The 27232-nt window shown below is 38.8% G+C and overlaps 1 protein-coding gene across 2 annotated transcripts in view; it reads right to left on the bottom strand.

Annotated features, from left to right (window-relative positions):
• DCP1A (decapping mRNA 1A) overlaps positions 1-25682 on the bottom strand; it is a 58188-nt gene extending 32506 nt beyond the window's left edge. The window contains exons 1-3 of one of the 2 annotated variants that reach the window (XM_045991614.1): positions 25443-25682; positions 22505-22545; positions 20024-20151 (exon numbers count right to left, since the gene is read on the bottom strand). In XM_045991614.1, the coding sequence (XP_045847570.1) occupies positions 20024-20151; positions 22505-22545; positions 25443-25637 (364 nt within the window). In that variant the 5' untranslated portion in view covers positions 25638-25682. Of the gene's footprint in view, positions 1-13048; positions 13053-20023; positions 20152-22504; positions 22546-25442 lie in introns of those variants that run through there. The other variant, XM_045991615.1, reaches the window with a different exon arrangement.
• Positions 25683-27232: the final 1550 nt, after the last annotated feature.

The raw sequence follows: 27232 nt of genomic DNA on the forward strand, positions 1-27232 counted from the left end.
ATTTTCAGCACACAGATCCTGTACACGTTTTGTTAACTTTATGCCTAAGTACTTAGTTTTCTTTTTAAGAATTATAAATGGTAGGGTTTTAAAAAAAAAGTCCATCATTTATTTTATTAATCTCTACACTCAATGTGGGGCTCAAACTCGCAACCTGAAAGAAGAGTCACACGTTCTTCCAACTGAGCCAGCTAGGCGCCCCAAAATGGTAACTTTTGTGACTGATTTTTGCGTGTTGATCTTGTATCCTCATACCTTACACCAAACTCATTAGTTCTAGAAATCTGTACCTAGACAGTCCTCTTATCTGTGAATAACAATTTCATTATTTCTTTCTCTCTCCTTTCTATTCCAGTATGTAGGCCTATTTTTCTTTCTTGCCTTACTGCAGTGGTTAGAACTTTCAGTGCTGTGTTGCAGAGCCGTGCTGACAGTAGACATCCTTGCCTTGTTCTCAGTCTTAGAGGGAAGACACTCACTCTTTCACTATAAATATAATGTTGGCTGTAAGTCTGTTGTAGGTGCTCTTTATCAAGATGACAGAGTTTACTTCTATTCCAACTAGATAATTTTTATCATGAATGGACACATAATTCTTTTCCTGCATCAAAAAACACAAAATATGATCACTTGATATTTCTACTTCATATTTAGTCTTGATATGATGGAGTAAATTGACTGATTTTCAATACAGAACCAGCTTTGCAACTCTGGAATAAAACCCATTTGGGCATCATTTATATCTCTTTTCTCTATATTGTTGGGTTTGCTTCTATTTGGTTGAGGATTTTTTTTTTTTTTTTTTTTAACCTAGCTCACGAGAGATACTGCTTTGTGGGTTTTGTTGTTGTTGTTGTTTTGTACAGTCTTTGCCTTGTTTGGGTATCAGAGTAATGCTGGCTCTGTAAAATCCATTGACAACTGTTCTTTCCTTGTCTGTTTTCTGGAAGAAACTGTAAAATTAGTGTTAATTCTTTGAACTCTTCAGTAAAACCATCTGGGCCTGGATATTCCTTTTCCTTTTAAATTATTAATTCAATTTCTTCAAGGGCTAAAGGATTATTCATGTCCTCTATTTTATCTTGGTTGAGTTTTAGTTTGGGTTTTCAAGGTTCATTTCTTCTAAGTTATCAAATTTGAGTGTAAAGTTATTCATAGCATTGGTTTATTGCCCTTTTAATGTCTGGAGAATCTATAGTGATATCTACTATTCTATTCCTGATACTGGTACTTTGTGTCTTCTTACTTTTGTTAGTATTACTAAAGGTTTATCAATTTTATTGACCTTTTTAAAAAAATTTTAAAAACCTGGCTTTTTGCTTCATTAATTTTTGTTTTCATATTTTCAACATCATTGATTTCTTCTGTGCTCATTTTTATTCTTTCCTTACTTCTATATGCTTTGAGCTTATTTTGCTCTTGTTTTTTAAAAGTTCCTGAGGTGAGAATTTAGTAGGTTCTCAGTCAGTGTCACTTGAAAGGGCGGGAGGAATTCCCCTGGCTAGGCCACCTGGTGGGCCTCTCCTGGAGAAGGAAGCCTTCAACCTTCACAAATGAAGACTGCTTCCCAGGCTAGGTTGGTGATGTGGCTCTCCTCTCCCCCTACATCTTGCCTTCATGGAAGGGAAGGAAAGCACTCCCTTGGTGGCCACTTACTGCCAACAGGGCTTCTAATCCTTCCTGTCAGTTTTCCTGGGCTCACCTCATACTGTTGGCAGGACTCCCCCTCGATCCAGGAAGGGAATGAGCCTACCTGATCTGTCTTGTGTTGCTAGGCTGGAAGTCAACAAATACCAGATGTGGGTGCTCTTACTCTGTTGGGTGAGAGGGTTTTAAGACCCTACTGCTGGGTTGTTTTGCCAGTTCTGGGTCTTCCTCTTTTTACCTTTCAGAGTTCTCCCAATTGCCTCTTGTGCTTTTTCTGGATTTTTATAGTTATAAACAGGGAGAAGCAAGGAGAGACAAGTCTGTGCCATCTTGTTTGGATGAGAAGTCTCATTATGTATTTTTATGGAAAGACTAAGGGGCTTACTAAAAATCAGAGATTAAAAGCCTTAGAACTGTAGCTGGAACGCAGGTATTCCCATTCGTAGGCCAATAGTCTTAACATCAGACAGCCACTGCCTCATTACATGAAATAACATAAAATTTGTTACAGAAACAAAAAGTTAATGAGCTTCAATTATGCTTGAAGACTAAAGTAACACATGAAATAGAGTATAAATAAATTTAAAATTATAAATAAAAGAATGACAGGATATAGGAAATACAATGCTAGAACAAGAAACTTTAAATAGGGGCATCTGTGTGGTTCAGTTGGTTTAGCGTCTGCATTTGGCTTGGGTCATGGGATCGAGCCCTATATCAGTCTCCCTGCTTGGTGGGGAACCTGCTTGTCCCTCTCCCTATGCCCTTTCCCCCTGCTCAGGCTTTCTCTCTTAAATAAATAAATAAAACAAGAAACTTTAAAGATCCTTTCATAACTATTATTTGTACTCTATCAACATCCATCAATATGTATTGATACATTAACTGGGAAAGCAAGTTAGAAGCTTTTTTAAAATTGAGGTATAACTGACATAACATTATTAGTTTCAAGAGTATAATGTAATTATTTGTATGTATTGTAAAATGATCACCACAGTAAGTCCAGTTAACACCCAGCACCATACACAGTCACAAAATTTCTTCTTGTAAGGAGTACTTTCAAGATCTACTCTTAGCTACTTTCAAATACGCAATAAAGTGTTATTAACGATAGTGACCAGGCTGTATATCACATCCCCATGACTTACTCATTCTGTAACTGGAAATTTGTATCTTTTGACTCCCCTTCACCCATTCTTCCTCCCTTCCTCTGACTCAGGCAACCATAAATCTGTTCCCCATATCCATGAGCTTGGTTTTTGTTTTGTTTGTTTTTGTATTTTGTTTTGTTTTGCTTAATGATTCTCCATATACTGGGGCACCTGAGTGGCACAACTGGTTAAGTGTCCAACTCTTGTTTCGGCTCAGGTCATCTCAGGGTTGTGGGATGGAGGCCCATGTTGGGCTCCATGCTCAGTGTTGAGTCTACTAATGCTTCTCTCTCCTTTTCCCTCACTCTAAAAATAAATAAATGAATCTTTAAAAAAAAATGATTCCACATATAAGTGAGATCATAAAGCATTTATCTTTCTCTATTTATTTTATTTAGCATAATGCCTCAAGGTCCATCCATGTTGTTGCAAAGGTAAGAAATCATTCTTTTATGGCTGCATATTATTCTGTTCTGTGTATATACATATTCTTCATCCATTCATCCACTGATGGACCCTCAGGTGTATCCGTATTCTGGCTGTTGTAAATAATGCTATAATAAACATGGGGGTGCATGTATCTTTTCAAATTAGTGTTTTCACTTTTTTTCAGATATATACCCTGAAGTAGAATTGCCAGATCATGGTGGTTCCATTTTTACTATTTTGAGGAACGTCCATACTGTTTTCCACAGTGGATGCAACAATTTACAGTCCCAGCAACAGAGCATGAGGGTTTACATTTCCCCACATTGTCACCAACACTTGTTCTTTCTTGTCTTTTTGATAACAGCCATTCTAACATATATGAGGTGATATCTCACTGTGGTTTTAATTGTATTTCCCTGATACTAGTGACGTTGAGCATCTTTTCATGTACCTGTTGGCCATCTGTATATCTTCTTTGGAAAAATGTCTACTGAGATCCTCTGCTGACTTTAAATCAGATTATTTGTTCTTTTGTTATTGAATTGTATGAGTTCTTTATATAATTTGGGTATTAGCCCCATATTAGTTATATAACCTGCAAACATTATCTTCCATTTGGTAGATCGCCTTTTCACTTTGTTGATGGCTTCCTCAGTTGCACAGAAACTTCTTAGCTTGATAAAATCTCACTTGTTTATTTTTGCTTTTGCTACTTTTTGCTTTTGGTGTCAAATCCAAAAAATCATGGCCAAAACCAATGTCCAGGAGCTTACCACCTATGTTTTCCTCTAGGAGTTTCATGGTCTCAGGTCTTACATTCAGGTCTGTAATCTAGTTTGAATTTATTTTTGTGTACGATTTAAGATAGCAGCCCATTTTCATTCTTTCACTTGTAGCTGTCCAGTTTCCCTAACATCATTTATTGAAGAGACTGTCTCTTCCCCTTGGTATATTCTTGGCTCCCTTATTATAAATTCATTTGACCATATATGCGTGAGATTATTGCTAGGCACTCTATTCTGTTTCACTGATCTATGTTATCAAATGTTGTGCCAGTATCATATTGTTTTGGCTACTAGAGCTTTGTAGGATATCTTGAAATCTGAGATTGTGATACCTCTAGCTTTTTTTTTTTTTTTTTAATATTTTATTATTTATTTGACACAGAGAGAGAGAGCACAGCAGGGGGAGCAGCAGTAGAGGGAGAGGGAGAAGCAGATGAGCAGAGCAGGGAGTCTGATATGGGGCTCAATCCCAGGACCCTGGGATCATGACCTGAACCGAAGGCAGATGCTTAACTACTGAGCCACCTAGACGCCCTAGCTTTTTCTTCTTTCTCAAGAAGAATTTGAGGGGAATCTTTTGTGGTTTCATACAAATTTTAGGACCGTTTGTTCTATTTCTGTGGAAAATGGCATGGCAATTTTAATACAAATCACACTCAATCTGTGGACTGTGTTAGGTAGTATGGACATTTTAACAATTTAATTCTTCCAATCCAGAAGCATGGAATATTTTTTCATTTATTTGTATTTTCTTCAATTTCTTCCATTATGTCTTAAAGTTTTCAGTACACAACAAAAGCTATTTTAATGGCACATATTTTGTTTCATTCTGAATTAAGGTCATTTTATTCTACCAAAAACTTCATGGCAAATCACAACTTTAAAGTTCCCTTTTTGATGGAAATAAAAGTTCAAATGGATTTTTTTTTTCAACTGTCATTCTAGAGGGATGAAAGCACTGATATACTGAGTGAGTGAATAGCTTCATTTTATGAATGAAGACCATGAATGTGAATTTTTTCCCTATCCTGTTCATAAGGGGACTTTTCTGGTGGAGAAACCCTCCGGTTTCATTAAAACCATCCTTGACTATTGGGCTCCATGTCTGACCATGGGTCCTGCAGGTGACTGTGGCCAGTACCACCAGGCACCCAGGCTGGCTTTGGTTTTCTGAGCAGTCATTCAGCCTGCTGTGAAGAGTTTTCCATGTTTGGACCCAGGTTCATAGCCCCTCTTCCAGTCACAGAACTTCAAAACACCACCAACGTTTCAAACAGAATCAATGTCTAATGAATAATGAGTAATTCTGGAATATTTTACATGATGTAAGTAAACAGACTGAATTTAGTTTTGACAGCCCCTTGACAAGGAACACAGAGGAGGCTTTGTTACGGAGGAGATATTTATTAAACATTATCTTCTACAGGGTCTTAGTTATGATCCTAATCCTCGCAGCTAAGCATTGCTCCTACATAGAATAAATCAGATTGGGCTCTGAGAAGGCTCCATATATGGCAATTAAACACAACCATCTTTCCTTAAATATGCCTCTTTCAATTCCGGCTAAAGAACATAGAAAACACAAGAGTCTGAATACAAGATTCCAGTTTTCCTCTAATGGACACACCCCTACAACTTAAGCAGTGATGAGAAAGTTTATGATACACATTCAATCAGGCTCACAGAAGAACACACAACATTTTCTGGGCTAAACTGGGGCACTTAGTAATGTTTTCATAGCGGGTTGCAAACCCAGCTCTTAAGTAAGAATTTCACATTGATAATCAAAATAAGCCCAATAGAGCTGTCAACTTATGTTGACAATACTTTACTTACATCCTCCTTTTCTCCTTTGAAGAAATGCACAATAATTTAGAAATAAGACACATGCCGCCTTCTACTCTTGTACATTATCAAATAAACTGCCAAAAAGAGCCAAACACTTTGAAAGGCATGTTTGCAGAAGAAATAAAGATAAGGAAGCCATAACGATAGCTTAATGGGTAAAGGATAAGAGTCACACTCGATTCTGCCAAAAGTGGACCTGTAGAGGTTCAGACACGCATCCAAGAATCAGCTCTGTCTGCCAACGTATCAAATGCTCAGTTCATGCAACTGGCAAGAAGGCTCTGGGAGCTGCCCCTGAGCCTGTCACTGTCATCGGTGAGGAAAGACAGACAAGTTCCCAGATAGCTAAGATCACGGAGGACCTGTCTTCGAGCCAAAGCCACATATTCTTCCCTCAAGAGATCTTCCACTCTACGGCCCAACACATTCTGGGAACAATTCACTTGCTGAAACACCCTGAAATAATTTTCCTTGATTAACTATAGCACAGAGGATTTAAGAATTTGACGATACAGTATTATTTTGCAAATAATCATGGCATCCTGATTTATAAATGGCTTTTCTCAAGATGAAAGCAAACTATTTAGTTATTGGACCCCCATCATATAGTGTGGGTGTTAACAGCTGTCCCAAGTAAGTTGTGCTGTATACGCAAGTCACTGAAGGGTTAGGGGGTTTGGTAGGGCACTGATTACCTTTAGGTTGTTCTTCCATGAAAAATACAAAAATTCTGAAAATAATATCCAAAATTAAATGTTTCCTTTCCTTTTTAAATGGTACTGTCTTTTGAAAGTGTGAAAAACAAGACTGACAAAGATTAAAGGTATTAGATAATTTAATATTGAGACATTTTAAAAAAGCTGAAGGGCAAGAGTTTTACATTTCCCCAGAAAGCCCTCTTTGAAGATCTAGCAATCTATTATGAGCTGATGTTAAATCTCACTCTGCTTCTCATCTGGAATGGTGTATGGCATGCAGAAGATCAAGAAAACCCAAATTAATTTGGAGCCTTTGTAAAATCCCCGAGACTTCTTGAGATGCTGTAAAATGTCACAAAAACAGAGCTGGGAATCACTCTCATGCACATGTTGTCTTTTTGATTCATTTATTATTTAGATCTGACCTACTTTCTAAAAGGATTTGAGGAGGTTGGAGATTTTCTCAGTATGGTGCCAAGCAGAAAAGGGCTTTGATAAAGGCTTTTTGGCAATGGAATTAAGAGTTATAAAATTTCTAAAGATGATACTGACAAAGATACCCTATACCGGGAAAGAAAAACAAGAAAATGTGCTTTGAATATAGACAAAAACATTTATTCTAGACATAGGGAAAATACTTCTGATTATAAAAGTAATATAAGAATGAGATAGATTGGGTGCCTGGGTGGCTTAGTTGGTTAAGTGACTGCCTTCAGTTCAGGTCATGATCCTGGAGTCCCGGGATCGAGTCCTGAATCGGGCTCCCTGCTTGGCAGGGAGTCTGTTTCTCCCTCTGACCCTCCCCCTTCTCATGCTCTCTCTCTCTCTCAAATAAATAAAAAAAGAAAAAAAGAAAAGAGTGGAATAGATTGGGGCGCCTGGGTGGCTCATTCGTTAAGCATCTCCCTTCAGCTCTGGTCATGATTCCTGAGTCCTGGGACCAAGTCCCATATTGGGCTCCTTGCTCAGTCGGAAGCCTGCTTCTCTCTCTCTCACGCCCCCTGCTTTTGTTCCCTCTCTCGCCATGTCTTTGTCAAATAAATACAAAGAATCTTAAAAAAAAAAAAAAAAAATGGAATAGATTATATAAACATAAGCCTCTCTTGGCTAGTGAAAAAGCAAATGCCCCTGCCTGGACAGATCATTTCCTTTAGGAAAAGAATAAGCCTGAAGGTTCTATATCAACATTAAAAGGTTTGGAAAGAGAGAGAAGAGAAAGGCTCTGAGGTGGAAGGCAGAACACATGCATATAGGAAAAGTGTATGGAGCCAAAGTCTACCCAACCTAGGATTCTGACAGGAGACTGTGGTAGGAGGCAAACAGGCAACTCCATGAATCTGTACATATTGCTGGTAAATGTGATTCAGTTATCTCAGCAGCTGACCTGTTCTGGACAAAACACACATCTTAAAACAGCAATGAACACTAATAACATAGTAGAGAAAGACTACACTTCCTAAAATTTACACTGCAATGTTTATTTACTGAACATTGATTAAAAGACATAGGCCAGGACATTCTAAAATGCTATTCTGTAAGTTCTCTGGTTTATTATTTTAAAATTTGTGCCCCTCTCTAAATTAAGTCAAGTCTGAAACTGTTTACTGGCAATATTGGTTCCACACTCCCTTTTAATACTGTGATTTTAGTACAGGATTCAGACACATGAAATGATCATTGAATTTTTGGAGGGAAATTAGAAAAGTAAACTCAAGAATATCACAACTATTCATTCTTAAGTACAAAAATTTTCTATTCTTAAATAATGGGCAACCCCCAATAAAAGTGAGTCACACTAGGGTTTTATGTATACTGTAGGGTTGACTGCCCGACTGCCACACAGTACTTATTCCTTAAGGCAGAGCCTCTCCTGTGTGTGCGCTTACAAGCGATTATGGGTATGCCAAATGTTGGAGCTGTCCATCCCCTGGTGGTCTGTTCATCCCAGTGTCCCACAGAGAAATGATCATTTTTATGTATCACAAGGGACAGTAAAGGGTGGGAAGGCCCTGGCCTCCATGGAGTGTCGTGGGCTCCCTAAAATCTACACATAGGGCTTTGGGAAAGAGTTCAGACAGTGGTGTAGGAAAAGGGGGACATTCTTTTCTCTCCTTTTCCTAACTAACTTCTCTGCTACATAGTTTTCTGCTATTTTACTAAGAGATCATCCAAATCTGGGCGGTAAGGCAAATGCCCACAAGGATCATGAGGGTGTGGTGGGATCGGAGAGGCTGCTGTGCGCATGCCCCGCCCAGAGTGCCAGTTGACTCCCCGTGCTTGCAGGGATGAAGGTGCTGTGAGACCTTCACAAGAAGGAAAGCTAGAAATCCAGGTGTATGTGTAAACTATCCTCATTTTAAAATGTTGGTAGCAAATGCTTATCGCGTGCCTTCCTTTTAATTAAAAACAAAATCAAAAACAAAAAAACAACTGCGCATGCCTGAAGCAGTGACTCTGTAAGCAGCTCAGAACTACCTGGATCCTCCAGGGCACCCCACTCCACAGGGGCTTCAAATCTTCTTGGACTAGTGGTTACTCTTTCAATTTTTACCTCCACAATGAACTTCACTTTGTAAACACAAGATGAAACTTATATTTATACGCATTAAGAACACATTTCTGCCACTTAGCTATATGTAATTGTTGCTTTCCTTTGTGAGTTCTCAGAAAACGTTATTTAAAAGAGATAAATGGTGCATGCATTACTAACTTTTTTTTTTTTAAAAGATTTTTTATTTATTTGACAGAGAGATCACAAGTAGGCAGAGAGGCAGGCAGAGAGAGGAGGAAGCAGGCTCCCTGCTGAGCAGAGAGCCCAATGTGGGACTCGATCCCAGGACCCTGAGATCATGACCCCTGCCGAAGGCAGCAGCTTAACCCACTGAGCCACCCAGGCGCCCCTGCATTGCTAACTTTTAAAACATTTGTAATTAGGGTAATACCACATATACAGAAAAAAGTAAAATTCCTTTCTACCTGACAACACTACTTTAGGGGGAATAAAAGCAGTACTTAGTTAAGGCCAGAGAAAAGAATCTGCTTTGGAAATTGGAAATGTTCATGGACTTCCAAAAAAAGCTAACCAGAAGGTACCTGGTAGAGGTTCAACTATAGGTTCTCCTAGAACACTCCACAGTGGCCTGTAGTAGATAGAAAGCCATACAGATATTTGAAACTTCTGACCTGACAACACCACCAGGTCAGCCCTGGAGTCCAAGTCACTCTATGTTTTCATGGTGTTTTTACCTCTTCAGTCTACTAACGTGGCAACAGCAAGGCTCCTTCCTTATCTTCGTCCAGAAGGCCAGATTAATGCAGTTGCCACAGATCCTTTCTCCTACACTGATAGCAGAGTCACACCAACCACAGCAGTGCTGTTGCTGCTGGTCGAAGACTGCCTTTCTCCAGGCTGGCCAAGCAGCACTGTGCTGGATTCAAAGATCACAGAGAAAGGACTGTGGAGCTTTTAAAATTGTTTATAAATTCCTCTTTTAGTTTGGAGGTAGAAGTCACATTTTTTGACTTGACAAATTGTAAACTTCTCTTGCAAGGACATTTCCTGCTCTGTGCTTTAAGTCTGAAGATGTGTGCAAATGCCAATAGCCACCTGCCATCTCTACTATTCTGAGTCTTGCCCTTGAACTGAGAAAGGGCAAGCAGAGACCAAAAAAAAAAAAAAAAGAAAATACACACTACAATATTTCTTCTACTAAAACTTTCCATCTGGCAGCTGCATTTTCAACACTATGGAAATGAATCACCCTGCCTTTTCTAGTGATCTAATTTTAATTAAAAATGTTCTCTATCAAGAGACTGATGCCCGATATAAAGGAAAAGTTGTAAGTGAAGTGGAAACAAAGGGGTACTTCTCACAGGCTTTTGGAGGTAAGTTCTTAAAAATATTAAATAGTAATAATATTTTTATTTTCAGTTGCTTGTTACAGTGATTTGTTGTTAAGCAGGTTATAGGACAATATACTTTGTTCATTTTTTCAGAAGTACTTTAGGATTATAGAAAACATTTAAAAATATGAAAAGTGGTATTCAGTGGGAGATCTATGCCTTAAGGCAACACAACAACTGTCCTTGTTTCTTTCAGTAAAAAAAATGCCAAGTCTAACATGTATATAAAGTAAAATAATGTTGTTATTTTTTTGGCTAAAACCACAATCATACACTGGTCTAAGGAGAGAGTAGGTTTGAGGAAAGAAAACCTGTACTGTACACTCCTTCTAATTAATGGATCAGTGTTGCTGCTAAAAATGATTAAAAAAAAAAAAACACAGCAAAAAAACACCCCAACATGTAAATACCCCCATAGTCTTTCTGGTGGATCAGATTTTCACCAGTACTGGTCTAATTTACAGCTGATTAATTTTCTAATCATAAATCTTAAATCCTTAATTTTATCATTAATTAACAGAGCGCTTTTAGGAATAAATATTTGCAGCATTGGAATTAATATAGTAACATAGTTCATTAAAAATCTTCACCGCTACCTGAAGTTCTAACATAATTTAATGACTTCTGCTTGTAATTCTCTAAGAAAATACAACAGAACTTCAGGACTAAAAAGATAACTAAAATTCTTTAAAAGTACACAACAGTTTTATCACAATGGTATAGCGCTTGACGGAGTACTTGGTAAATGACAGATAAATAACAATTCAATAAATTCAATAAATATCACTGAATATGATGTCTAAGTTAAATAATCAGTCTGCTTGTTTAAAACAAAGTAAAAGACAATACTGAAATACTTTTTGCAAAAGGAAATCATCAAATGCCAGAATTTACTTTATAGAGCTTAATGGGACCACAAACCTTTACTTTAATAGCTTCAATTAACCAAGTTACAATGCACACTGTGTAGCTATAACAAAGAGAAAAACCAGTTTTGCTTGCTTTTACTTTTTTGTTGATTCATGTACCAAATTTTGGATTTAAAAAAACCTGTTCAGAAGCCTTTACAGAGGCAACCCTCTCGGGTCCCCTCCCTCTTCACTCAATCAACTTTGTTTTAAACCTAAAAAAAAATTTAAAAACCCTTTATAGAATGCTCTTGGGATCTCTCCCAATTAAGTCATAAAGAGGTGCCCACAGAAGTAGAAATCAAAGGGAAAGCACCCTCTGGGACAAACATACTTAGTAAGGTGTGGTGCTCATAGCAGGTGATTGCCAAATGCTTGCTACGAGAATGAATAGTGAGTAAGAGAAGCATGATCTCCTCACTGCACAAGAGTGGACGGTGGAGATACATGTCCTGTGATAAAATCAGAAATTACAGATCCTGTATCTGCTTTTTCAGAGGCCAGTCTATATGGAGAATAACTGTCCTGATACCGTTTTCTGAATAGGACATTCCTCTTAGAATTTTCTTCAGATGTGATGGGAAAGATTTTAAGCTACTGACCCAACATTTTACTGTTTGTGAGTGTATCAGATCTATTTATTCCTGAATAAGTTTTGTTGCACTAAGTTTTCTTCTAGGAAACAGTATATATAATCTAAATTCTAAATGTATAGGCAAAAAGGCTCTTCACAGTGATTTGCTTTTAAAAAATGTGTATTGCCTGTATTCAGTTGCAACACATAAAGAATATATATATTATTCCTAATATTGCCCGTTATGCGCTCCCCCTTTCATTGTTGTTCCATCAATCAGGTTATAGGGGAGTTTTTGCTGATTTTGTTCTGTTGTTCTACTACAATTTCTATGTTCTGAAGTTAATTGCTACTCATCTGCGTATTTTCCTTCACCTTAAGCCAAATTTCTCTTTTTTCTTAACTTTTTGGGCTGGTAGGCCTACATATGGTAATTTTTATAAAATTCTAATATGTATTTGAAAAAAATGCAAATTCTTGAATTGCAGGAGGCAGCACTCTTCATACGCTCATTAGATCATGTTCATACGCTCATTAGATCATGTTTAACTGTACTGTTTAAGTATCTTGTAATTAACTGCTTTATCAATTACTGAGGTGGCCTGCTAAAATCTCCCATGATGATTAGGGATTTTTAACTTTTGATATGTATATCTGACATACACTACGTATGTACCAGCTTGGAATCATTTTATCTTTCAGAAAATTCATTCCTCTTATCATTAGGGGGCAACTTTCACCCTTAAGTTTTTAACCTGAAATTTATCATGTATGACTAACACAGCTATAGCAGCCTTGTTTGGTTAACAGTTTGTCTGATATACTGCATTCTATCCCTTTACTTTCAATTTTTCCAGGTTTCTGAGTTTTACATTTTTTGAAAACATTATTCACAAATTCTGTATCTTCATCCAGTCCCAGAATGTCTTTTAATTGGCTACTTTAGCTCACTTGACATTTTGTTCTAGTTACTTATTTCTGCCATTTTATATTGGGCTATTTCCTACGGTGTTCAGTCACTCCCCGCCTGCTGCCGCCCCGGTTTGTACTGGTTTTAAGACTCCTTTGTTTTGTAGTGATTACCCTGAATCATTTGAACATACACAGCTTGATTTAAATCTATGGTTAATCAATTTATCTATTCTCACCCTGGTTGCGGGATGCTTTAGGTCTGACGAGCTTTTACCTGATGCTGTTGGTGTCTAGTATTTTTCCTTCACCTTTTAAACACCTCTACTCAGACTAGTCATTTCACTGTCTTACATAGTCCATGCTGATTTTGATTTAAAACAAAGTAAATCATTTGCTCATTTGTTTGTAAACTTCATTTCTTTCTTCTGTGCTCAATTTCTTCTTTTTTTTTTTTTTTTTAAGTGGGCTCCACAGCATGGAGCCCAAGGCAGAGCTTGAACTTACAACCCTGAGCTCAAGACCTGAGCTGAGGGTGACTCAGTCGAAGCATCTGCCTCCAGCTCAGTTTGTGATCCCAGAGTCCTGGGACTGAGTACCTCACTGTACTCCTTGCTCAGCAGGCAGACTGCTTCTCCCTCTCCCTGTCTCTTCCCCTGCTTGTGCTCTCTCTCTGACAAATAAATAAATAAAATCTTAAAAAAAAAAAAAAGAACTGAGCTCAAGAGTCGGCTGCTTAACTGACTGAACCACCTGAGAACCCCACAATGTTCTTCTTTCTGAACCAAATTAAATATGATTAAGAATTCAGTTGCATTAAGAGCGTTTTCAACAGCCACAGGTGGCTAGCGGCTACTGTAACTGGGTAGTGCTGCTTTAGAAGCACCTACAGCAAGGGGCCGCTAGAGGCAAAAGTTGTTTTTCTTTGAAAATTCATTTCAATTTTGTTGCATTAATTTTGTTCTCCTAATTATTGAACTGAATTAATTCCCTCAGTCCTCTTACTCCTTTGTCTTCCAAACAGTAGCTGCAACTAAATATGCTGTCAGTCCTACTGGTGCTCCTCATAAATAATCAATCTCAAGGACCCTTTGGTTGCTTCTGTCTCTTTGTGCATTTCTTTCTACTTACTATGCTTGGTGTCTTATCCTACTGCCCAAATCTGAGATTTATGACTTCTGAATATTCTAGAAAATTTTTAGTTCTAAATCTCTTCAAATACTATCTCTCCCAAATCTATTTTATCATTCTGAAAATTCTTCCCTATTATGTGTTAGACTTTCTAATTCTACCCTCCTGATCATATTTTCCATTCCTTTCCTTTCTTGGATGAATTCTGGTTAATTCCCTCAGATGTCTCTTCCAGTTCCTCAATTCTCCTTTCTGTTGTTACAAATTAACTGCTGAGAAATAAGCCAGTCAGAGAAAGACAATTATCATATGATCTCATTGATATGAGGAATTTGAGAAACAAGGCAGAGGATCACAGGGGAAGAGAGGAAAAAATGAAACAAGATGAAACCAGAGAGGGAGACAAACCATAAAAGACTCTTCATCTCAGGAAACAGACTGAGGGTTGCTGGAGGGGAGGGGAAGGGAGGGATGGGGTGGCTGGGTCACGGACATGGGGGAGGGCATGTGTTGGGGTAAGCACTGTGTATTGTGTAAGATTGATGAATGACATACCTGTACCCCTGAAACAAATAATACATTATATGTTAATAAAAATTAACTTAATCAAAATACAAACAAAAAAAACAAAACCAAATTAACTGCTGACTCCAGGTAGAAAATTTATTTCAAGAATTGAAATTTTAATTTCTAGAAATTCGACTTGGTTATTTTTCAAATCTACCTGTCACTTTTCTTATAATCTACATCTGACATTTACATCCATTAAAGTCTGTATCTGATCATTTCATTAGCTAAAATTTTGGGGAGTGGTTGGCTAACCCTGCTTTTGTTGTATTCTGCCTTTCACTGATTGTGAATTATTTCCTGTATATTTAGTAATTTTGTGTATTTAGTAATTTTGGACCATGAGGCTTGTCAATGATCCCCAAGCAATCTGGTGTCTCCCTAGAAGGATTTTGCATTTGCTTTTGCCAGGTGTCCTAGAATACTCACCAGCTGAGGATCAATTTTTATGTTAACTTTTTGGCCTGGGTAAGAAATTATACTGAGTGAATGGTATAACCTGAATGCCAAATCTCTTTGAGAAAGCACATGTTTATAATTACTCAGGGGAGACATTTTCCCTGTTACCCATAGCCCATACTAAGATAGATAAGCTTGCCTCATCCTTCTTGGTTGGTGGGCTGGTATCTTTCTAATTAATTAATATGCAGCTAATCAGGGGGCTGGGCTGTATGTATGTATGGGGTCTCAGCTCCACTTCTCCACCCATGAGAGCTCAAGACCCTGTCGTCCCCTGACTCCATGTAATTGTCATGAGATCCTTTTATGAAGGAGAGCTCCATACCTAGGAACCCCTAATAGCTGGCAGCCAGTGTTGGTTTATAAGCTTCTCACTTCGGCTTTCAGTTTTCACTCTGATGTTGGCCCGCTGAAATGTCCCTATTCTCTTTTTGACTAAGCTATCCATTTAGAATTTTATACAGCATTTCTAAATGTTTGTAGGAGAAAGACTTCCTGTCATGACACTGCTAGACAGGAGCTGAAGGATATTTTCTTTGACGGCCACAGAAGTCCTAGAAGTTCAGAGTCTCCCAAGAATGATTTTATAATGCAGTAAGTAAAATGGATTTTCTTTACAAATGAAAACAGAAGATCACCAGATTGATGTAATGCGTATGTTTAAAGAGCAAAAAAAGATGTCTCTTCAACTAATCAGAGATAAAATTAAAACTATCATCAATGTTTTTTAGGGAGAAGTGTCCACAAACTAAACATCATTACATTAATACAAAGTTTTAGCTGGGAGGGTGCTATGTATTCCAGTATACTGATCAAAATAAACACCATGCCCCACTGATTAGAACTGCTACTCTTGAGAGTTTGGTGGTTTTTTTTTTTTTTTTAAAGATTTTATTTATTTGGCAGACAGAGATCACAAGGAGGCAGAGAGGCAGGCGGAGGTGGGGGGGGTGGGGGTGGTGGAGCATGCTCCCTGCTGAGCAGAGAGCCTGATGCGGGGCTCGATCCCAGGACCCTGAGATCATGACCTGAGCCGAAGGCAGAGGCCCAACCCACTGAGCCACCCAGGTGCCCCTGCTATTGAGTTTTTAAAAATCTGTACACTGTAAGATCTCTCATTTTTAACATGTATATATTTTCAACTTATCATCCCTCATGCTGCCTAGTAATGGCCCTTAAAAATTCTGAAAATAGTATCTATAATGATAAACAGAGTCTCCAGCTTGTCATGGTGCTAGTCAGAAGGGAAAGGAATAAGGACACTACAGGCCTGGGTCATAAGAGTACCTGGACAATATTAAAATCCTTATGACTTTCTTACTACAAAGATCATTTGGCTTGGGTCCAAGATGGAGACACACACTGTAATATTTTATATTTGTAAGTGCCTGACAAAATACCCTCACGTATATGATGCCCTTTTAAAATAAGTAGGTCAGATCAGTGGTTTACGTGATTTATCCAAGGTTACAGCCCCAAAATGGCAAAGCCTAGAATAGAATTCTTTTCTGAAAATTAAACTGCATGCCAAAAGACTGTTACCATGGCAAAGCCCCCCTCAGGGATATCTTTTGCAGTTTTCATATCTAGAAGTCATTTATAAATTTTAAAAACGAATGACTAAACAAGAGGCATAAAAATCGAATCCAAAGCTCCCCACGTGCTTGTTCAATTCAGGTATGGCACAAGAAAAGGCTGTGTGTAAGCAGGAGTTCATGCTTTAGACTTCCACGTTCCAATACGGTAGTCACTAGCCACATATGGCTACTTAAATGCAAACTGATTAAATAAACTAAAAAAGAAAAGAAAATTTCTTGGTTACATGAGCCACACTTTGAGTGCTCAATAGTCACATATAGCTGGTGGCTGCTCTTTGGGATGGGGCTGATACAGAGCATTTCCACTATGGCAGAGCAGTACAGGTCAGCATCACTCTAGAATGTGGATTGACGAAGTAAGTAATTTTATTGTGGCAGCCAAGTAGAGAGAACATGGGGTTCGAAGATTATCTGAATTCTGCCTATGTCACTTACAATCTTTGTGATTCTTGAGCAAGTTTCTTAACTTCTCTGGGACTCTTGTTTCCTCAATATAAGTCAGAAATAACGGGTTAGGAACTACACTTTCGCTTAATTAACTACAGAATCTGCAGTCTTCCCAACCCTCGCTGAAGCCCTATAAGGGTCTCCTGGCTGCCAAAAGACCCTCTATCAGTATGAAAACATACTGATTCCAAATATTCAAAAGAATCACTAAACCTAAGCCCTTGGCTAGTGTAAGCATTTTCTCTTTAAGATTTTACCTTTCCCTTTGGGGGAGGTGGTATATAAATAAAAACTAAAAAATGAAATCAAAACAGAACAATCAGAACTAGAAAAAATTATAGTTCGATTTCCTATTAACTCTAAAAATTGATTTGAGTGAAAGAAGCTGGATCTGAAGGTACAGTGAGCAAAATGGGTCAGATGTCTTAGAGGTATTTCCCTCAAGAAAACGACAGAAGGGCAGCTACCGAATCAGGTATAATTACCTGTGTACACACTCAGACACTAATTAACTTTTTGTTTAAAGAACAAATCCCTTAACAACTCAATAGCTTGCAGACCTGACAAGACTATTTTCCACAGTTAAGACTAGGTTGACAAAACACACTCGAGAGAGGCCTTCACTCCCAGAATCACTCTATGCTGCCTTGTCACTTCTCCCCATACAGCTGTTCCCTTAAATACCTTCCCCAAGCTCCTCTTGTAGATTGTTTCTAATACACCCACAGTGTTGTACTTGACATTTTCAGGCCCTTCTCTAGTCTGAAAGCAAGCTGATGTGTTCTTGAATCTCTAATTAGCAATACCAAAAACTGTATGGCCCCCTAGAAGATGATTCAGTGCCTCAATTAACAAGGAAACTGGACAACCTTGGTTAAATGAGTTTTCTGTTCAACTAAGGAAACCTCTGCTTTAACTTAATGAAAAGCTTCCTAAATAAAATGTATTAATGTACCTTTCTGCTCAAGAATATTCTGATTAACATAATAAATGATTTCAGGTCATATCATGACAACAAATTATTCTATGAGACTATACTGGGGTTAAAGTTAAAGAAAACTGACACTTTTATGCTGACCCCGGTTATGCTCAAGATATAGATTCTTATAAAATGAAACCTAATATTAGCTTGTCTTCTTATAATTTCCTTTCATTTCTTCCACACATGGACTATAGAAATGTTTCCAGATAATTGAGCCCAATAAGTTAAATTTTGGTTAGTCGTGATTTAATTATATTTGGGTTATGTTGCATTTTCAACTTCAAAGGAACCTTTGCTTGTTAAAGAAATACTATGATTAACATCAGGTTTATGCTAAATAGTAAGTGAATCCATGGGTCTCTGATAATTTTCCTGACTACTTTAATAATCAAATTTTTCTTAGAAGCAATAGCTAGATTAATTTCCCGGTAGTAAAGAGCAGAATTAAATCAATTTTTCTTAAAAAAAAAAAAAAAAAAAAAATTGGAACTATGTTCCTCTGCAGAATTTCCCCTTCAACAGAATTTCAGCACAAACAAAACTGCCATCTGAAGGTAATATTAGTTTAAATAAATCCCTCTGAATTATAGGTACAAAAAGTATTTCTAATATGCCCCCCAGAAACTAAAATCTCAGAAAGGAATTATCTGGACAACAGTTCATTGAAAAAATCAAGAGACTATTTCACTTAAATACTTAAAAGTGAGCTGTGGAGAAGGATTTGGGGCTTCTGGCTCTGAAACAGAACTCACCATTCCTCATTCAGGGAATTAAAAGAGGCATAATTTCCAGAGCTTTTTATATTTTACACCAAAGACATTCCTCCAGTACCAGTTACCTTCTAGTCAAGTGAAATCCAAACAGTAACTTTTCCTTTTTTAATTTTTTGTAGTAACTTTTCCTTTTTATGTGAGAAGTAACATTTCTCCAGCAATCTCCTTGGATAATAGTTATGGTCGCTCTACTACTGTAACTAGGTCGGATCTACCCACAGTCAGGGCCAAACAGTCTCTCTTCTGTCCTCAAACACTCATACCTTCAACATCCATACTGAAATACAGTAATTGAGGATACTTTTTAGTATCTCCCCACCCCCCCACTGGTTTCTAACTTTTTGAAAGGGCCACTCTAGCTTTGTGGACTGCATGCAACCATTCTCAAGAGTCTGTAAAATGCCTGAAAGGACCATGGAACTAAGGAACAGAGAAAAGTGTTACGATTCTTGCTCTCCAACAGGGGAGCTGCCACCTCTGAGTCTCAGCTCCCTTAACTGCTTGCCTGCCCCACATAGGTTATCATATCATTAACATTAAGATAAAGTAGCTCTCAGCCCAGAACTTGTACCCAGTAGACACTCAATAAACAGACTGAAAAATACCACAACCAGGGTAAAGATAGTACTTCCTCTGTGGATAAATATATCAGTCCCCATCCTGTATCTCTCAAACTAAGTTCTGTTGCTCAGGGGCATGGACAGCCAATAATGCAGTGTCCAACCAAAACAAAGGATGAAATTTATTTTTGTAAAACAGCCAACAGGAATATGATGTATTGCTATTATATGGAAGAGTATATTTAACTAAAACAATATAAAAAGTTACTGTATATATGAGCGTTTCAATTTTAGAAGCCTAATTTAAAAGATTTGATCTAGGACTCATTTATAACCTAAGAGTACAGATAAAAATATATTCGTAAAGATTTTATTTATTTCTCAGAGAGACAGAGAGCATGCACAAGCAGGGGGAACAATAGGCAGGAGGGGAAGCACGCTCCCTGCTGGGCAAGGAGCCTGATGTGGGGCTTGATCCCAGGACCCGGGGATCATGACATGAGCTGAAGGCAGATGCTTAACTGACTGAACCACCCAGGCATTCCTGTATTTTTCATTGTAACTTGGAACTCCAAAAATAACATGATGATAGAAACTAAAGTCACTCAATTTAAATTGTAAATGTATGAACTATAATAAAACTGATATACTCACAGCTTGCATTTCTATACAGAAGAAATGGTTCATGGAGCTGAAATTCCAAATCTTTATTCACTGGTTCAACCAGATTGTGCATATTCAGTCGATTCACAATGGTAAAACCATGGTAAGGTGAGGCTGACCTTAGATTTGACAGAAGAAAAACACCTGTAGTCACCGTTTCATTTGCAGAAATGTTATCTACTTCTTTATTTCCATTTCAAATAAGAATATTACCACATTATACAATATTGTTGGCACTCAAAATTGTAAACAAAAAGTTAAAGTCAGATCATACCCCTCCTCTTCTCAGAAGTTTCTAAGGACTTAGTTCCCCAGAGAAAAGGCCAATACCCTTACTAATGCCACCAAAGCCTTGGCTGATAGGTGCCCTCCTCACCTTCATCTCATCTGCCTCTCCCCTTGCTTCTGCTCCAGCCACATTGAGCTCATCACTCTCCCTACAAGTATGCTTCCACCTAAAGCCCTCTGCCTGGACCACTTGCCCAGAATCTAATTATCTTACCCTCCACAGGCTTTTCCTCAAATGTCACTTTCTCAATGACCCTGGAGAACTATCCTTTCTCAGGCTCCCAGCCTGCTCTCAAGTTCAACACCTCCAACTCTCTTCTCTTTTTTTCCATACCATTTACTTATTTTTCATACTTGTCTTTCTTCACTAGAATGTAAACTCCATGAAAACTGGGATTTTTGGCTTATTTTTTTCAGATATGCGCCAAGACAGATACCTAGCAGATGTTTAATAAACAGTTGCTCAACAAAAATATTGCTTATTTTAAACACAGTACAGACCTGGTTTTAATAATGACTGTCCACCATTATAATCATGACTTTTTTCTTACACCAAATAAGTCTTTCTATAGTTCTCCTGAGTTAAGAGAGAAAATGCCTTGAATCCTATGATAACAAACATCCTTCGTTCTCATATCAGGGTGATTCAGTACATGATTCTTGGTTCTCATACCAGAGTGAATTAGTACATGATCTTCACATGCATGCAATACTTAGTAGTTTCTCAATCCCTTTTCTGTACACAGGGAGATTTGAGAATCCTACTCTACAAATTAGGAAATAAACTCAGAAAGATTAAAGCCTTTGTCCAAAGTCACACAAATAATGTGACCAGAATTGAGCTTTAGGTTTTCGGACTCCAAATCTAGGCTTTTTGTACACTAAGGTCTCTGGCAAAACAATATTCTGACATTGTGGCACACCTTTATCCAAAGTACATAAAATGTTCTCCCATTTCCCAAAGAGTTCTTTGTTTTCCTTTTATTAGGATCAATACTATGTAAGCCTCCATGAATTTAATTAAGCCAAATCATTTATTATACTAAATTTTGTATTTTTTACAACCAGTGGAGATGTACTATACTATTTAACAGTGAGGCCGGGAAAATATTTTCCTAATATCATAGATACCAAGATTCTAACAAGAACTGATGAGTTTCTAGAGATTACTATAGCGGTAATAAAGAACAATTAAGCAGGTGAAGGGTAAAGGCACCCTGGCAAAGAATGATGAGCTCCTATAGTTACTATGTAGTATCAAAGCACTTAAAGGAAGAAAACGATGTTTTTAGACAAGATCTCAAAGCTGCATGCCAAAATTTAGAGGAATATCTGACAAATTCTTGTTAATTACCATCAATATAGAAGGTAATCTTGAAATGGTAACTCATAGTACAAAAAAAAAAAAAAAAGAAGAAGAAGTGGGGAGGACCAGATGTCAGTAATAATTCCTGCTGAATCTCTAAACTTAGAAACCATGGGAAGGAACCTGCTGTAGTCAGAGCAAGACCTAAGGTAGAGCCCAAGACCAAGGAACTCTATGACTATCCTTTTCTGTTAGTACAAGTTAGGACACAAAAGGCACCTAACAAAAACAAAAGCTGCAATTTGCAAACCAATCACATTTTAGATAATTAAGTCACAGAAAAGTTGAAAATAAAAAGCATCAACTGAATAAACCAGGTTTTCTAAAGGACTCTCAAACGAAGATGACACATCACTAAAGACACTGTACAATCCAGAACTTTTTTTGTGGGGAGAGGTTCAGAAAGGGGACAGAACCAGAGTCATAAGAAGATGACTCATTTAATAAATACAGAATAGAGAGACTGACCTTTCAACTACATTATTTTATAGAGTTAGTTTATGTATTATGTTTTTCTCTCTTTATACATTTTTAATACAGGGGGAGTAAGAAACACATCTGTTTTAGACTTACTCATTATTAGAAAATGTTTTCTATTTTGACACAGTTTTGCTAGTTCCTAAGTAAGTTCTAGTTCTGTTTATTCTGAATCACAGGAAGGCTCAGAGAAAGGATATAACTTGGTTCAGATCTCACAGCTAGAAATGGATGAAGAAGGTCAGGCAGGAAGGTTTCCAAAATGGGGCTGAACCACTTTATATAACACTGTTCACCATTAGATTAAAAATACATAAGCATCATTTTTTTTTAAAGCTTACCTTCGATATACAAATAAGGTCCCTTCTATATCAGTCTTCTCCTATAACAGAAATGACTTGATTAGTTTTTTCCCCCATAATCCAACCCCAAATGGTCCTAATGGAGAAATACTTCATGTGTAAGATGAAATTGCTTATTTTAAAATTAGTCCCTTTAGAACAGGTCAGGTAAGTCTCTTACTCTACAAACTACTGTTACTAGTTTCTTTTGTATCCTTTCTATGCTTGGGTTGCATACTAATGTATATACAATGTTTGGTCCAGCAACATGTCTGTTATCTGCAGCATTTTTCTCCTTAAAATTTTAGGGGGCAAAAACTTAGAATTAGCCCCCCCCCCCCCCACGGTTTCTGAAGACTATTTGAGAGAGAGAGCACACGCACACATATGGAAGGGGCAGTGGGGAGGGAGAGGGAGAGAATATCAAGCAGACTCTCACAACTCTGAAATCATAACCAGAGCCTAAACCAAGAGTTGGACCCCTAACTAACTGAGCCACCCAGGAACCCCACTTTCCCTTTGTAAAGCTAAAATGTCCTATCCAGATTTTTAAATTTTAAAGCCAAGCTTCTGTGTACAGCAATTCCTTCACTTTTAAAGTTTATCAAAGTATGGCGGGGGGCGGGGGGGACGTTATCTTCTAGGATAGTTTGTTTCATCATTTGGCAATTTTGGTATAGTTTTATGAATGGCAAATTTTGTGGTTTGTTAAATATTGTCAAACAGTTTTTATTCTTAGAACTTTGTTGAACAATCATGAAAACTGAAGCTATACTCTGCTTTAAGCTAATTATTGTAGGACATAAATAATTAAAAATTTTAAGCATAAATGAAACATTTTTTAAGATTTTTTATTTATTTATTTACTTGACAGAAAGAGATCACAAGTAGGCAGAGAGGCAGGCAGAGAGAGAGAGAGAGGGAAGCAGGCCCCCTGCTGAGCAGAGAGCCTGATGCAGGGCTCAATCCCAGGACCCTGAGATCATGACCTGAGCTGAAGGCAGCGGCTTAACCCACTGAGCCACCCAGGCGCCCCTAAATGAAACATTTTGATTAAAAATCGAACTCATATTATCTTTTGTTTGCTGTGACAAGTGGATTTAGGTTTTAAACACATACAGTGTTTTTAAAAACTCCAAATAACCACAGTAGTTCACAGCTTGGATTGAACCTATATATTTTAATGCAATCAACAAACTGTTAGAAAACTTTAAATGCTAGTCATTCAAAATTGGGTTTGTTGGGATATAAACATTTAAAAAATACTTATCATATTGAGAGTATTGCTCTACCTTAAATATCATCTTAAAACTTTTCCTTCCTAAGGATTCATAGGCCTTTTCTTGCCTTTCAAATGTAAAATTTTAGTATAAAAAGCGTGGCAATCAATGGTCTCACAGTGAAAGAAAACTTGCTCACACACAAAACTGTGCAAAGTTACAACTCACTGTAAAATAAAGATACAAAAGAGTTAGGTTATGCGCTATGTGCCATTATTCAAATGAACAAAAAAATGGCAGCTTATTTTTCAATTCAGATGATTATAACTAGTATTTCATATTTAGACCAGGACTCTACAATTTAAATTCAACAATACTGAAAGTCTGTGGAAAACTAGAATTAAAAGTCTGTTAGTCCAAAGTTCTTGTTCCTAAGTCTTCACCATTTGTCTGCAATTCATATCTCACAAATTTATATGCAGACCAAATAAAGAAAAATGATTCAGAACAATTCAAACTAAGGCAATGTCTAAAACAGCTACACTTAAAAAAAAAAAAAATCTGTAATTTTGTTCTTCGTGGCTTTCCAAACCTCCTTCTCTTCCAGGAGGTGAAAGAAAGAAGATAAAGCAAGAGGATTCTGAAAGCTCTCATCTGAATTGTTTATAAACATCAAATGATTTTCACAGAATTAGTCTAAATATAATCGATGTATCTGTTTTATACCATAAAGAACGTATTACATACAATAATCTTTCAGGGTTTTGTTAGTATAAGGATTTCATTTTTTTACTGAAATGTGCGTGTTACTCATTTATGAACTCAACCCACCAAATATCCACAGATTATTTGCCAAAAGTAAAGCCTAGAGCTGAATGAATAAATTATGGAGGGTTAATTACTAGAAAACTGGAAATTATGTTACTTTTAATCAGGGGCCAACAAGTCAGAGAACAAACCCAATGTAACTTTTCGGACCCCATCCCGTGCAAACAAAACAAAACCAAACCCCAAAAAGTACTTAGTCCAGAGGGAGCATTCAGAGGGGACATCACCAGCAGCACAGCTGGAACGAAACACATTTACAGGGTCTCTTTTCCAAAGGTTTCAAGGGAATCCAATTAACATGGAAGCCCTTTCCCTAAGTGCCTTGAAATCTTTTCCAAAACTCTGGAATACAGTGTAGTCCAATAAAAGCCGGACTTATCCCCACCACCCCTCTTCCAAGAATTGAAACTAATTGGATTTCAAGCTTTAAATCCAAATGACCCCTATGAAGGGGGCTCTTATTTACGTGCCTGTTGGGGGGAGAGGACGGTGTTTACTTTTATAGATTACGTATATGTAGTTTATCGAACACCCCTCACGGCTTCAAACACAATCTTTCGGGTATCTTTCGGACTCCCACCGTTCTCGTCCACCAACACGTCTGCAAAGAAGGCATATCGCCCAGGTCTCCGGACCCAACCCCAAGGGACTGATCCTCCTCCAATCCTTCCCTCTATCGGCTTTTCCCCCTAGACGTCCTGGGCCTACTTCTCTCGCTCTTCTCCCCAATTCCCGGCGCCTCTGACACCCTTCAGGGACAGGCCAGTCTCTTCTTCAGTCCCTGGCCTCCCCGCTGCCGCCCTGGCCTCCCGAATCGCCCCCAACCCAGGACAGTCCGCGCTGCCACTTTAAGAGGCGGCGTCCGGCCTCCGCGGCCTGGCCGCACTCACCCACTGGTTGGCCTTGGGGCAGAAGGTGTACAGAGCGACCTGGCCCGTGAGGTCTGCGATGCTGGTGATGTAGGGGTCGTGCTGTTTCAGGGCCGCTAAGCTCATCTCCTGCCCAGCTCTACTCAGCGACTCCATCTTGAATTCCGGAGCCGAGCCCCTCCGGCGGAGGCGGAGCCGCGGACAGGAAGGTGCCATCGAGGCAAAATTCCCCCAGTAGCGTCAGCACCTTCAACTTCCGCCTCTCGGCCGGGCCTCGCGGCGGGGTGAGGGGTACGTTAACTATTGTGCTCCGCTGCGTCCAAGCCCCCGGTTGCCGGGTTCCGGGAGCGTTAGGTTCGTGACGGTCAAGAGTGTGGGATTGGAGTCAGTCAGTGACCGAACTGGCAGCCGGGGACTCAGGAGCTTCCTGTACTCCGGGTGAAAAATGTCCTGACCGCGAGCCTTCACCGGGCTCCCGCCGGACGAGGCAGCAGACCGCCCCGGGGCCGCAGAATGAAAAAGCCCGCTGTGGCTGTGCGGGACTGCACGGTCGTGGGGAGAGCACAGAGAAGCGGGGGAGGGGCAGCACCCCGAAAGTCACCCCAGATCTCCGGTCTCACTAGATCGCCGTCGTCAGCATTTTTTTTTTTTTTCTTGAAGGAACATCTTGAAAAAAAGCCAAAGTAGCCCTCCCGTAAGTGCACAGGCGTGCCCTGTGCTCGCCACGGTTGCTCTTCGCTTTCCTCGCCGGAACCTCGTGTAAGTCCTTCCACCCAGGCTTGGCACGAGCCCGCGTTGAAAGCCTTCGACGGCTCGTTCTTGGAGCAGACACGCGGGAAGCCTTGTAACACGTTTTTAAAGCACCAGGTACCAGCCCAAGGGTGAAACAAGGCACGGGGACCGTAAGGGACTCTGTTCACCCGCACTCGACTTGCTCAAAGAACATTTTCTCAGGGGGAAAAGATACTCCCATGGAATCGATTTTTTTTTTTAAGATTTTATTTATTTATTTGACACAGAAATAGCACAAGTAAGCAGAGCAGCAGGGAGAGGGAGAGGGGGAAGCAGGCTCTCTGCTCAGCAGAGAGCCCGATGCGGGACTCGGTCTTAGGACCCTGGGATCATGACCTTAGCAGAGGCTTAACCAACTGAGCCACCCGGTGCCCCGGAATCGAATTAAAAAAAAAAAAAAAAATTTTTTTTTTAAAGATTTTATTTATTTGAGGGACGCCTGGGTGGCTCAGTTGGTTGGACGACTGCCTTCGGCTCAGGTCATGATCCCAGAGTCCCGGAATCGAGTCCCACATTGGGCTCCCAGCTCTGCGAGGAGTCTGCTTCTCCCTCTGACCTTCTCCTCGCTCATGCTCTCTCTCATTGTCTCTCTCTCAAATAAATAAATAAAATCTTAAAAAAAAAAAGATTTTATTTAGTTGACAGACAGAGATCACAAGGAGGCAGAGAGGCAGGCAGAGAGAAAGGGGGAAGCAGGCTCCCTACTGAGCAGAGAGCCCGATTCAGGGCTCAATCCCAGGACCCTGGGATCATGACCTGAGCTGGAGGCAGAGGCTTTAACCCACTGAGACACCCAGGCGCCCCTGGAATCGAGTTTTTGAAAGGAAAAAAAAAAAAAAAAAGAGGGGGGAACCCCATCATATTTGTATTGCTTATGATTTTTACATCCCAGGGCCTTTGGTTAATGGAAAAGAATATAATGTCTTATATTCTTTGCAGTATCAGGTAAGGAGCGTGTATGAATGCAGATAAGGAGGTAAGCGTTCAGGTGCTGTGGGTTAAGTGTTTATTGAACTTTT

This window comes from Meles meles, chromosome 20 (genome assembly GCF_922984935.1).
Source record: "Meles meles chromosome 20, mMelMel3.1 paternal haplotype, whole genome shotgun sequence".
Taxonomy (NCBI): Eukaryota; Metazoa; Chordata; class Mammalia; order Carnivora; family Mustelidae; genus Meles; species Meles meles.